Source organism: Tachysurus vachellii, chromosome 8 (assembly GCF_030014155.1).
Source record: "Tachysurus vachellii isolate PV-2020 chromosome 8, HZAU_Pvac_v1, whole genome shotgun sequence".
In the NCBI taxonomy this organism is placed as follows: Eukaryota; Metazoa; Chordata; class Actinopteri; order Siluriformes; family Bagridae; genus Tachysurus; species Tachysurus vachellii.
The window spans coordinates 9,936,962-9,950,896 of record NC_083467.1 but is presented as its reverse complement, the minus strand read 5'-3'; the positions used below and the strand labels follow the sequence as shown (position 1 = coordinate 9,950,896).

At 38.4% G+C, this 13,935-nt stretch overlaps 2 protein-coding genes across 2 annotated transcripts; one reads left to right on the top strand and one right to left on the bottom strand.

The window, feature by feature from the left end:
- Positions 1 to 252: 252 nt before the first annotated feature.
- vtcn1 (V-set domain containing T cell activation inhibitor 1) lies at positions 253 to 2,144 on the bottom strand. The gene is made up of 5 exons (XM_060877271.1): positions 2,008 to 2,144; positions 1,762 to 1,826; positions 1,290 to 1,646; positions 914 to 1,165; positions 253 to 611 (listed from the first exon to the last, which is right to left on the bottom strand). The coding sequence occupies exons 1-5, from the start codon at positions 2,037 to 2,039 to the stop codon at positions 502 to 504; spliced, it is 816 nt and encodes a 271-aa protein (XP_060733254.1). The 5' UTR covers positions 2,040 to 2,144; the 3' UTR covers positions 253 to 501.
- Positions 2,145 to 8,730: 6,586 nt separating this feature from the next.
- Positions 8,731 to 13,128, top strand: LOC132850624 (uncharacterized). Its single transcript, XM_060877270.1, has 2 exons — positions 8,731 to 9,417; positions 11,610 to 13,128. The coding sequence occupies exons 1-2, from the start codon at positions 8,848 to 8,850 to the stop codon at positions 11,943 to 11,945; spliced, it is 906 nt and encodes a 301-aa protein (XP_060733253.1). The 5' UTR covers positions 8,731 to 8,847; the 3' UTR covers positions 11,946 to 13,128.
- The last annotated feature ends 807 nt before the right edge of the window (positions 13,129 to 13,935 follow it).

Below are 13,935 nucleotides of genomic sequence, written 5' to 3'. Positions count from 1 at the left end.
AAGAGCGGATCAGGCAACATAGCTTCACGCTAAATGATATTTGAGAGTTTTGCTGTCCGACCAATCGACTAGAGCGTAAGCATTTGTGGGCGGGGTTTCATTCCCACACGCCCTGACCGATGCTCTAACCAATGAGCTTCAATGTCGCCGTCTACTGAAAGACTGCAGAATAGGATTCATTATAAGAATAAAAATAATATACAATTTTATTGTATTTACATAGTACTTTTTTAATGCCATAAAATTGTATTATAATTACAACTGTATAATAATATTTGTTTTTCTTATTTACAAGAAGATTAAATGTTATTTACAGAAAAAGTTGCATTTTACAGTTGCTCTCATTTATGCTTTGATATTTAACAACACAGTGTGAATCATGTCTCTGTTAATGCTCTATGCCACATCCTCAAGTCCTGCATATCATATGCACCAGATGTATGTTCAGCTATAATGTATATGGTCAAAATGACCATAAAAGCCTCTTGACTTGAGTAGACTTCACCATACCAACATACAGAGAAATATGAAGGCTGTGCCAATTACATGTGATGTGATGATGCTTGGTGACGAATTAAATATGAAGTCAGTCTCTGTCGAAACTCCATTACCTGAAGAGTAAAAACAGAAGAAGGTCAGGATGAAAGCTGTTGTGCATGTTTCACTCACATAGCACCGTATCTATTAGATCACTCATCCACCCAACAGTCTATAATAAATATCTTTTTATTTATCACATATGCCATAAGTGAGTAAAGGCATGAAGTAGAGGTCACGTGTCAGTGTCTGAGTAAATGTTTTCATTCTGGGTGTTTGTTCGTCTATTTAATGTACCTTGTCTGTATACATATGCATATTAGTATTTGTAGTTATAGCTTTAAACACACACACACACACAAAAAAAAATCAATACCTCTAACTGTTGCTTGAGAGACAGCTTTGACAAGAGCATTTTGGATGATACAGGTGTAGGTCATGTCAGTAACCTGGACTTGAATGTTGCTCATTACTTGCACAATTCCCATTGATATGTTGTTAAACTGGGTACTACTTTTTATCTGCTTTCCATTCTGGTCAAACCAAGTCACATCAGGTTTGGGCAGCCATCTTGGAGCATAAGCTTCCAGGATGCCTTTTGAGATGGTTATATTTGGAGCTGAAAAAGCTGCAAACAACACACTGAGCACAGTGACTAACAGCAGTAGTTGTGCCTAGCTCTTTATTTTTCATCTATAAATGCTACTTTTTTATCTAATTAATTAAAGACACACTATTTAGAAGTTTCTTACCTCCCACTCTGAGATGGATGCTGACTGTACCCGTGACTCCAGAAGCAGTCACACTACAGCGATACACTCCCTCATCCTCCATGCTTACTGTCCTCAACAGAAGAGAAGCGTTGCCTGTTGTGATGGAATTTTGAAAAAGATTTGCTCTGTTTTTGAACAGTGGATTCTGCTCTGTTAAATGGTCTGCTTTGTTCTGGTATTGATAAACTACTCCAGTGAGACCGTCTTTTTGCCAAGTGATTGAAACATCAGAAGAAACTTGGGTAGTTTTGGTTTGGAATTTGCAGTCTAGGATCACGTCCTGCCCCAGATTGCCCACAGGAAAAGGTGTGTTAGTCACCACAGAGCCATAGGATACTTGGTACCATGAAGAAACGTACAGAAAAAAAATTTAAAATGAATTCAGGACACAGAAACATATCTGAAAGAAAATAGACTTGACACATAGGAAATGAAACAAATTTAGACTTACCTGAAAATGCAATGGCCAAAAGGAGAATTATAAGTCCAGCCATTACAAATATGAGCACAATCATACTGCAAGAGACAGAACAGCATATATAGAAACCTGTATGTATTTTTTTATAGATAAATATCTCTATATGTAAACTTTACATTTGTACTGAAATAAACTCTATAACGGTCATATCACAGTACAGTTTTCCAAATTTACAAATAGCCAAAGGATAAATGCTTAAGAAAATAGTCTGAAAGATACCTCCAAAATATGATTTGTCCAATCGACGCCATACTGAGGTCATCAGATGCTGAATGTGTAGCACAGCAGTCATAAATCGATCACTATTTTCAAATTGCAACAGCAGCATGAGTAAGCACTTTACACTAGCAAGGGTCCACTTGGGTCTGACAGTTTTATATTTAATCCCAGCCTGAAGAGTAGCACCCTCTGTCAATATTGGCACCTAGGCATGGGCGTGGGCTTGCATACATGATAAGGTTAAGTTGAAATAGCTGAAGCCTGAGGTAAGCTTTGTATGTTTTACATAAACGCCATTCATACGGCTTAACTCTGGTCTGTCCTGGTGGTTAAAGTAGCTCTACTAAACATTTAAATAAAGATCATAAAGATCATCATTATACAGAAGAAAAGAAGAGAAAGAGACTTCCATTAATTCAATCACATATACATTATACTGTATAAGGTAGAATAAAAAACCCAGTATTATAGATGTGAGATACATTTCAAATGTTTAGATGGGTGATACAGTATGTGTATGATGTCTGTCGTAATTAAAATCTGTCAAAATTTTAAAAAATGGTTAATAGTTTTAACACGACATGAAAAAAATATACCATGATAGATTAATTACACTGGCTGCCAAGGATGTCACCACCTGGATTTAACTAAGCAAATAGGTAAAAGCCTTCCATTAGATAATTACTGCAGTGATTAATACATTTCAGATGGCAAAAAGTTATTAAACGCTAACTGATGCAGTGAGTAGTTTTAATTTATTTTAAACAACCATGACAAAAAAAAAAAACATATCTTTTGGTTATGGAAAGTATGTTGCTCTATTTGAGACAGGTCAAATTACTGGCCAGGATCAAGCAGAGAAAACAAGTAAAGAGATTGCTGTAACTACTAAAATTGGGTTAAGAACTGTCCAACACATTAAAACCTGGAAGGATAGTGTTGAACTGTCAATTTCTGAGTTGCGACCATTATCTTTTAGAGGAAAAATGTGCTTGAAAAAAATCCTGAATGATTATGAACAAAGTCATGCAAACAACATTAGAACTCACGATTATGTTTATTGGTGAATGTAAGAGCTTTTCCACATTTACAATGCAAAGAGAACTCAAGGGATTGGAACTTAACTCCTGTGTCGCACTTATCAATGAGGCTTATCAGAAAAAAAGAAAAAATGGAAAAAGGCCATGTGGTCTGAAGAGTCCATATTCATCCAGTTCCAGGGTGATGGGCACATCAGGTTAAGAAGAAAAGCGGATGCACCAATCATGCCGAGTGTCTACTGTACAAGCCTGTGGGGGCAGTGGTATGATTTAGGGTTGGTTCAGTTGGTCAGGTCCAGGTCCAGCGCCTGAATATACTGTATGTCCAGGATTTTCCATCAATTTTATTTTTTCATTCCTGATGGCACAAGCATATTTCAAGACGCCAATGCCAGATTCATCAGGCACAAATTGTGAAAGAATGGTTCAAGGAGCATGAGATATAATTTCCCTTCATGTATTGGCCACCACAAAGTCCAGATTTTAACCTCATTGGGATGTGCTGAAAAAGACTTCATAAAGTTGATCTGTCTCTCCCTTAATCCGTACAAGATCTTGGTGAGAAATGAATGCAACGATGGATGAAAATTAATGGTGTGACTTTGCATTAGCGTAATGAAGAGGTGTCATGGTGAACGCATGGCGCAATCAAAGCAAAAGTTGGTCCAACCAAATATTAATGCGCGTGACATTTTTGGCCAAGCATTGTGTTTCCATATATGCAGAGAACATTGATGCCAATTGCATGGCCAAAAATAAACATGCAGCAAGGTTCAGGTCATTTATGTAGAATTTGCTGTGTCTGGAAACAAAGAAGACATTATTCATTCAAAACCTGATCTGGTTGTTTGCACCACCTTGCTACCTATCTGTGACATTTGAGATCATGGATCTAAACTTTGATCTAGTCTAGAACAAGCTGGACTGGAAGTTCAACTCACAGGCTGTGTATATTAAAGGGATGATCAAACTCTACTTTATGAGGATGCTCAGGTGCTTGAAAGTTTGCAGCAAGATGTTAGAAATCATCTACCAGTCTGTGGTAGCAAGTGCAGTCGCATTCTGATAAGGTGAAATCAGAGCTAGTGATGCATTAAAAAAAAATTAAATAAATCCCAGCAAACTGACAAGAATGTTGGCTCGAGCTTGGGCTATTCTCTGGATGGTTTTGAGGTGGTGGTAAGAAAGAGGACACCCAATAATCTCACAACAATTCTTGACAATAAGCAGCTTCCCTGTCGTGACCTACTGGTTAAACAGCTCATTCAGCTCTGCTGTAAAAATGAGCAATACAGGAATCTCAATGTACAACAGCTCATCCCCATAATGGGAGTGTTTTTCATGGAGAAAGTCTTTGGATAAATTCATTATTCACATTCACTACCCATCATTCATCTATTCATGTTCACAAGCACAGCCTCTTTACTTCTGTTCATATTTCTTTTTTCACACTGTTTACAATATTTACTCTGTTCACAATGTTTGCACTGGCACTTTAATTTCACTCAAGTCTGTTGTTTGTATCTTCAGTGTTTACACCCCACTGCAGCACCACATCGTGCACACGTGGTTGTGTGTGTGTGTGATTTATAATGTTAAATTATTCATTCATTCATTCATTCATTCATTCATAGATAGATTCCCTATAGCACAGCTATAGGGAATCTAAATCGGCTTATTAGCCAGGATATCATCATGGTCCCTGAAAACTCGTTCTCTCCTTATTCTGCCATTGGCGTAATCCTCCAATAGTGCCAGCAGTGCCATCATGAAGCATTACATAACCGGGTCACCGGAGCATTTATATGTTTCTAGCAATTAGACTGATCGTTAACACCTTGACAAAATCACAGAATTAATTTGTGGGCGAAAATTTAAGACTAAAATGTTATAGTGAACACATGCTTCTTCATGACGGTTTTGTAATGAACACCGTAATAGTTAGGACCGATGATGAGTAGCGATTGTGCTTCATGACTGTATTTGTGATTGTGATTGTGCTTCATGACTGTACATTTTATGATATATGTACATTAAGGAAAATATTTCGTTTTTACACTGTGTTCTGCAGTTTTCTAATAAAAGGGTATTTCATGCTATTTTGTATCTCATGTAGTCGCGCCATCTCCTCCTGCGCTCCCGTTGTGGACAATGTGACTGTAAGGCAGCGCTGATTATTCATTCATTCATTCATTCATTCATTCATTCATTCATTCATCTTCTACCGCTTATCCGAACTACTCGGGTCACGGGGAGCCTGTGGCTCTCAGGCGTCATTGGGCATCAAGGCAGGATACACCCTGGACGGAATAGCGCTGATTATTATTATTTTATTTTATTTTTAATACATTTTGAATTACGTTTGGATTTTACTAGATGTATATAGCCTAAAACAATCGGCACAAATAACACTGTTGGATTTAATCCTCATGATAATGTGGATATAACGTATGAAATGGGGTGAAAATTAAATGTCATTAATTCTTATAATCGTTCTTCTCACATTTATTTTCTACAATCTAACTTCAGTTCACGACCTCACCATCTGTGTCGCCAATTCCCTTTGTCTCCAGAATGTGCGTACGCACGTCTCAAAGTTTGCTTAAAGGTGCGCACATTATAGTTTGTTTTTATAGATCACAACCTTTGCGTGGGAACTGGCGTACGTACGTTTCCAGCCCCGTTTTGTGCGTACGCACGCTTTATAAATGAGACCCCAGGACAAGACAGAAAGGCAGAAAGACAGTACAGGACAAGACAGAAAGGCAGTGCAGGACAAGACAGGAAGACAGTGCAGGACAAGACAGAAAGGCAGAAAGACAGTGCAGGACAAAAGACAGTGCAAACAAAAAATACAAGACAATACACAAAAGACAATAAACAAAAACAGTGCTGACCAGTGTAAATACTGTATATTCAAACAATATTGCTTGTGCAGAAATACTGGGATGAACACAGTATTTGTTCACAGAACACAGCAGCAGTTACATGAGGTATTGTAAAGTATTGTGCAAAACAGCAATCGATTTTTGTAGAAATTATGAGTGTTTTTTTTAAGGTAATTGTAATTTATGTGGATGTAGTTGTACTTGAAGCCTTTAAGAGTGACCAAAAGTGACCAAAACATAAAAAAAAAAATGCTTGTTACACGTTGCTTTAGACATGCATGTTGAAAGACTTGCACTGAAAGGCCAGTTGTTATCATCTGAACACAGAAATCTATAGGATCTATCAGGTAGCCTTAAAGCTGCTGTAGTTTGGCCTTTGGCTAGGTGTGATGACATGTTTAAACTTACGTTTAGTAAGTCAAATAGTCTGACACAGTGTTTATTTACAAATCAAGCAAAAAAAGCAAGCAAGATGCTTTTCCTGTAATAATTACTACAGTAAGTGCCAGTAATGTAAAGATAAATGTCAGCTCTTAAATAAAGGTGTCTACAAATAAAATTATTTCTATGGTGCTGCTGAGTCCTGCAGGCCCTGTCTTATTGACTACATCTCATTATGGACATAGTTAGTGTAATAGTGAGCTTTTTTGACCTAGCCATCGGTTATTTTGTGTCTGAGTTGCTTTTTTAAATCCGTACTGCACAAGAAGTCTAATGGCTTAAGACAAATTCTAATCTGCCTTTTTCTATATACAAAAGCTACCCAGTCAGTCAAATTACTAATAAATGAGATGTATTAATTAATATGCTCTTCCTCTGTGCTCTAAATCTTGTAATATAATAGATAGATAGATAGATAGATAGATAGATAGATAGATAGATAGATAGATAGATAGATAGATAGATAGATAGATAGATAGATAGATAGATAGATAGATAGATAGATAGATAGATAGATAGATACAATAAGCCGATTTAGATTCCCTATAGCTGTGCTCTTAAATCTATGTGAATTGGGTCCAGTATTAGAGAGGGCAACACGCCGGACCCATGCCATCCCAGTCCAAATACAAGTCCTCACCACTCTGGGGTTCTTGGCAACCGGCTGTTTCCAGCTGCTCTGTTTTTCTGTCTTGTCCTGCACTGTCTTTCTGCCTTTCTGTCTTGTCCTGCACTGTCTTTCTGTATTTTGTCCTGCACTGTCTTTCTGCCTTTCTGTCTTGTCCTGCACTGTCTTTCTGTCTTTTGTCCTGCACTGTCTTTCTGCCTTTCTGTCTTGTCCTGCACTGTCTTTCTGCCTTGTCCTGCACTGTCTTTTTGTCTTTTGTCCTGCACTGTCTTTCTGCCTTTTGTCTTGTCCTGCACTGTCTTTCTGCCTTGTCCTGCAATGTCTTTTGTCCTGCACTGTCTTTTGTCTTGTCCTGCAATGTCTTTTGTCCTGCACTGTCTTTTGTCTTGTCCAGCACTTTCTTTCTGTCTTGTCCTGCACTGTTTTTCTGTCTTTTGTCATGCACTGTCTTTCTGTCTTGTCCTGCACTGTTTTTCTGTCTTTTGTCATGCACTGTCTTTCTGTCTTGTCCTGCACTGTTTTTCTGTCTTTTGTCATGCACTGTCTTTCTGTCTTGTCCTGCACTGTTTTTCTGTCTTTTGTCGTGCACTGTCTTTCTGTCTTGTCCTGCACTGTTTTTCTGTCTTTTGTCATGCACTGTCTTTCTGCCTTTTGTCTTGTCCTGCACTGTCTTTTGTCCTGCACTGTCTTGTCTGTCTTGTTTGTCTTGTCTCACACTGTTTACACCAGGTTGCACAGATGCACTTTATGTATCTAGGAATAACTTACTAAGTCCTTATAGCTCTGTCTTTGTTTTATGTAGCACCTGGTCCTGGAGAAACGTTGTCTCATTTCACTGTGTACTGCAACAGCTATATATGGTTGAAATGACAATAAAAGCTTCTTGACTCTTGACTTGACATCAAACCTTAGATGAGCTACAACAGCAGAAGACCACATCAGGCTCCTACTCAGTCAGCTAAGAACAGGGATCTGAACAGAAACATACAGGTGGTGTGTTCCTAATAAAATAGACCCTGCTGTATTATATACTGTATATTATATACTGTACAGGTTTCTTTTTATAATAATAATAATAATAATAATAATAATAATAATAATAATAATAATAATAATAATAATAAAGCTTTATTAACTGTTTTTGAACTGTGACGTGACTAATATCGGCTTTGTCCCAAATATCGCACATATAGCGGTAGACAATAGTGTATGCTACATAGTGCACATGGAAAACAGGGACTAGGGCACCAAATGGGATTGAACCTTCGAGGGCGGGGCGGCGGAAATAAAGCGCACCATGTCGGGTCCTAAGCCCCGCCTTTTCCTATCATCGTGTTGCCAGATCCTTGATTTTACAACTAGTATAGAATAGGTTAAAGTTGTCAAGCATTTTGGCATTGTGTTGATTATATTCGTATAATAAAATATTCTGACCTTTAAACAAATCAATTTATTTATAGGCTAGATCATCTAAAATGATATAAAACGTCTGTATATTTTTCTCAGATAATCACAGTTTGTTGCCATTGAAAGACCTAAATGTAACTATGTTTTTAATTTAACCGCCTCCATGACAGTAAATTATATGATGTTGCTCTATATTATTAGGCAAACCACTAGCACATTTGACAAGTGCAGGAATAATGTTGGACTTTAAAAGCATTTGTGTTTTGGTGAGTTTGTGACACACACTTGGCAACCCTGTTACTAAACTCTAACTGTTGAAGATTTGTGTTGACATTGTCCGGCTTTTATAAAGCACATGTATCTGTTGTGCTGAATGCAGATCAGGATATAATAGAGGTGTCATTTTGATGCATGTGATTTTTTTGTGTTATGAGACATGGCGCGTTATTCTCCCTTCCCTACAAACCTAGACCCAGTGAGAAAGTTACCAGTGAAGACAGCAGTCACTGTAATGGTTACAGTTGTGTTTTTTAAGTGTTTATTCTCGTGTCCGTGTGCGAGACCGGAGGAAACGACTCTGCACTGCTGGCTGTACCTGCTGCTTCCTGTAGGCATCATGTTCTTCATCCTCAGCCTGGTGGACTCACAGCTGCTCAAACTGTGCCAGTGTTATGTGTGCAGATGTTGTGCGCGAGCCGAGAGCAGATGTTGCGTGTCAGGCTGCTGTGACAGTGTGGAGTGTTGTTGCTGTGCTGGTGGTTACTGTTACAGGCCGACACACTGCGGAGACGAAGTGAGATACTACTGCGCTCTTATAGGGACTTACATGCTGAGGGTTTTCTGCGCCTCGGCGCTGTGGGTTGTGGTCGCACTGATTGACGCTGACTGGTACGTCTGCATCCGCACAGTGACGGTCAACGGCACCGGACCACAACAGATCGCATGCAAGGATGTTCCAACACCAGAGGAAGCAGAAACTCTGCGGAAATACAGTAGTGAGTCACGGGTAGGTCTCAGACACCCCTTTAACTGTTAGACCGATTCTACAGCTCCAACAATACACATTTATTTCATAAACATAAGTAAAATATATGCTGTTATATTATGATGTCTGTGTATTGCACCAATAGAGCTTTATTATTCCTACAGAACTTATTTTTAAATTATTAATTATTAAACCCATTCAAGTCAACAGGCTAATAACTAAAAAAAAATAAAAGTGTATATATATATATATATATATATATATATATATATATGTATATACATACATACATACATACATACATACATACAGTGGTGTGAAAAGTGTTATTTTTTTACACATTTGTCACACTTTAATGTTTCAGATCATCAAACAATTTTTCAATATTAGTCAAAGATAACACAAGTTTTTAAATGAAGGTTTTTATTATTAAGGAAAAACAAAATCCAAACCTACATAAAAAAAGTGTTCACCTCCTAAACCTAATAACTGGTTGGTCCACCCTTAGCAGCGAGAACTGCAATCAAGCCTTGCGATAACTTGCAATGAGTCTGTTACAGCAATGTGGAGGAATTTTGGTCCACTCATCTTTGGAGAATTGTTGTAATTCAGCCACATTGGAGGGTTTTCAAGCATAAACACATTAAAGTGTGACAAACGTCCTTATACGAGTATAATGTTTAATTAAATTCATGCAGCTCTACTATAAATTAAATGTTATACAGTGAAAAAGAAAGCACATTAGTGCATTAGTTTAAGCACAGCTCTCTTAATATACTGCTACAGCAAGACAATAGGATTGAAATTTGGACTTTGGCCATTCAGATGTTGATTTGTTGGTGTGTTTGGGATTATTGACCTGTTGCATGACCCAATTTCAGCCCAGCTTATGCTGCTGGATAGATGAAGTCAGATATGGGTTATTTCTCAATGACTGTGAGTTTCCCAGGTCCTGTGACTGCAAAATGAGCCCAAGTCATCACTCCTCCACACCATGCTTAACCATTCTTATGAGTCATCTGAGCCTGGTGCTGTGCATGATGACTGAACATCATGTATTTTTTGCTTCATATTCTCTCTTCCTCCCTTCCGTCAAAGCTTTACTTGTTCATTCATTCATTCATTCATTCATTCATTTTCTACCGCTTATCCGAACTACCTCGGGTCACGGGGAGCCTGTGCCTATCTCAGGCGTCATCGGGCATCAAGGCAGGATACACCCTGGATGGAGTGCCAACCCATCGCAGGGCACACACACACTCATTCACTCATGCACTCACACACTACAGACAATTTTCCAGAGATGCCAATCAACCTACCATGCATGTCTTTGGACCGGGGGAGGAAACCGGAGTACCCGGAGGAAACCCCCGAGGCACGGGGAGAACATGCAAACTACACACACACAAGGTGGAGGCGGGAATCGAACCCACAACCCTGGAGGTGTGAGGCGAACGTGCTAACCACTAAGACACTGTGCCCCCCGCTTTACTTGTTCAGACTTTAGCTAATTGTGCTGAGATGAACATTTAATGTGCTTACAGAGGCTTACAGAGGCCATGATGAGTCTCTTGGCTTTTCTCTAATATCTATAATATCTCTTTATAAGCTCTGACTTTGGACTGAATTCAGAATACACACTCCTGGGAAGATTGTCAGCTGTATTGAAGGTTCTCCATTTGTAAACAATCCACAGTAGAATTCAGAATTTCTAATTTCTAGTAAAAATAGCTGAGGACATGGCTGATGTAGACGATGTAGACATATACCTCAGTGCCCCAGAACACCAAACTGCCAAAAGGTGATTTTATAGAAGTCAGACTTCATGGTCAAGAATTTCATTAGTAGCATCTGATAGGAAGGTTGCACTTATTTGTTCCTATCTAGTTGTTGGTTTACTTCTTTGGGAAAATAAAAGACTCTACCCTGAAATTTAGTTTTTTTCCTGGTCACCTGAGGTTTTTCCTCTTTATATATAATAGTATTATAGCCCTGATAAATAAAATATAGATTTCAAGGGGGACGCACTTTTATTTTCAATGGTAAAACAGTTAGAATTGCTCGAAATAGAATGGTTTCCAGAACAATAATATATTTTAAACAGTCAAATTTTCATCACTTGTGCAAGCAAATACTTTTGAAAACCTAATTTAGGTTGTATAGCAAATACAATTATAGTAAAAGATGGTTTTCTTCTGCATGTGTTCCTCTAGATTATTGCTTTGATCATCCTCCTGGGTCTTTCCTTCCTGCTGGTTGTAAGTACCTCTATCATGAGCAGGTGGAAGCCGTACTACAAGTCAGTGTTTGAGGCGTACGTGGAGCAGGAGATGGAAGCCACGCTGGATGAGAAGCTGCATGAGCAGGCCATGGAAAGAGCCAAGCTTCTCAGTGAGACTGTGTTACACTGCGTTCACAGTCAGCGTGAGAACAGCGGACAGGCAGAGGGACACATTCAGTACCAACCACTAACAGAGACAGAGGAGAACATGTGGAGGAGAATATCACACCCTGCTTTCCATCTACTAGGAGTGAGGATCAATCCGTGACGTATTCATTCATCCAGGGCATTGTGAGTGTCTGTCAGATGATCTGTCAGTAGTAAAAATGCCAACGATAGCACGTCACTGAAAGGAACCTGTTACTGACAAGCATGGCGTATTTATTGCTCAAAGCATGCTTCCACTCCACTCCACTCCAGGTATGCTTTTAGTTTTAAAAACTTTTATTTTTAAGAAAGTTTGCTTGTTCTATTCTTATTTAACCTGAAATATTTAAAACATGCAGTATTAATACTTTTTCGTTTCATTGCTAAGAAACGTTCTCTAACACTAAATACTGACAGTTGAGCTGATAAACAGATCTAGATGCTGCCTAGATTTAAAGCAGTGTAATGGATGAACCATGAAACGTGTCATGACGTTTGCTTTCTGTTTTAACATGTGAGATGTTTTGAGCTGATTGTCTGCAGATGACTAGATGCTGTGTCAAATGATCCAGTTAAAGGTATACAAAGAGTTACTATAATATCTGTGTTATTCATTTTTACTATGTTGGGTTTTTTGAGTCTGTTTTAAGTGTCTTGATGAACAGGATGTATGTTTTATAACAGTTTAAAAGAGTCGCAGTAGTCTGTAGCTTGTCACTCTTACCTGGTTACAAGAACTGTGCATTTTCCTGTATATCATCTCATTGCTCTGATTTCATAAATGCAAACACTAAGAAAACTGTAAATACATCAAAACAATTCCTGAATATGGAAATTAATAACAGTTTATGTTTACGGTTAACTACATCATTTAGGTGTCTTTTTAACAGCGTCGGTTTTACTGGCAACCCCGAGGCAAACCTCTGTGCACATTATCACTGACACACAGGACATTTCTGTGCTGTGTCCTTTCACCAAGAATGATATTTCGATATCTTTCTTACTTCATGTCATCTAAAACAGCTTCCTGTTTATACACTCCGATATACATGAACATAACAAATCAAGTGCAGCAGCTGTTCATTTCCACTACACACTTTATTCATTTCCATGTCTATTAATGCAGAAAGAAAATAAAGACTCGATGGAAGTACAGATCCTACATTAACAAGCAGATAAGCTTCAATTGTTACTTAGACAACAATGTTTTTAGAAATGTTTATGTATAGATCTAAATAACAGTTATGTTTACTTATGTTTTCATGAACAAAATGAATAAAATATTGATTAGTATTAAAACCCAACACACTGCTGGTGTCTCTCTTTTCTTGCTGATGCGCAATCGTTTCTCATTCACATGCAAAGCGTTCTTATGCAACTATAGTGTTTTGGTGCGTCTGGACTTTTTGTGTTGTTTTCCAGGTTTCATTCATCCAGAACCAACTCAATTTAACATGTAAAGCATCACATACTGTCATGTTGGTATTTTATTTACATCTTCACACAAAAACAGTGTTATGTTTGTTCATATTTATTCATTTCACTTGCGAATAATCAAATGACATCACGTGAGGTGTGTGATTCAATATCATACGTTTATTTCAGCTTCCATGCAGTTTCAGGGCATGTTGAAATACTTTTACATGTCATCATGTCATCAGGCTTTTCTGACATGACGTTAAACATGAATGCGTTCAATCCTTTTATAAGGGATAAAACAGGTTCACATACATTGTGAAGGAAGAGTTAAAGGTAGGTTTAACGTCCTTAAAATCAGCATCATTTCTCTGCTAGACATGCAACTGCACATTGTCTCTTGTTTGTTCAGTGGTTAAGGTGTTGGACTACTGATCGGAAGGTTGTGAGTTCAAATCCCAGGTCCACCAAAGTGCCACTGCTGAGCAAGGCCCTTAACCCTCGATTGCTCAGTTGTTTTTTGTCTGTGGGAGACGGGTCCAAATGGCTCTTTGGGTGTTTAAGGTTGCCAACCCCTTGGCTAGGTGGAGTCGGGGTTGGAGGGAGTTTAATGCAGCAGCAATGCGCTAGAAAGTGGCTCAATGTATGGGAATTTAAAGGGTCGGATAATATGGATGTCGTAACCGGATTGATGC

Bases quoted from the DNA above. Each gene is read 5' to 3' on its own strand.
- vtcn1 (XM_060877271.1), bottom strand. From the start codon at position 2,039: ATGGCGTCGATTGGACAAATCATATTTTGGAG. The intron at 1,827-2,007 runs GTATCTTTCAGA...TGTCTCTTGCAG, and splicing joins GGACAAATCATATTTTGGAG to TATGATTGTGCTCATATTTG. The intron at 612-913 runs GTATTGATTTTT...TTTACTCTTCAG, and splicing joins CTCTCAAGCAACAGTTAGAG to GTAATGGAGTTTCGACAGAG.
- LOC132850624 (XM_060877270.1), top strand. From the start codon at position 8,848: ATGGCGCGTTATTCTCCCTTCCCTACAAACCTAGACCCAGTGAGAAAG. The intron at 9,418-11,609 runs GTAGGTCTCAGA...GTGTTCCTCTAG, and splicing joins AATACAGTAGTGAGTCACGG to ATTATTGCTTTGATCATCCT.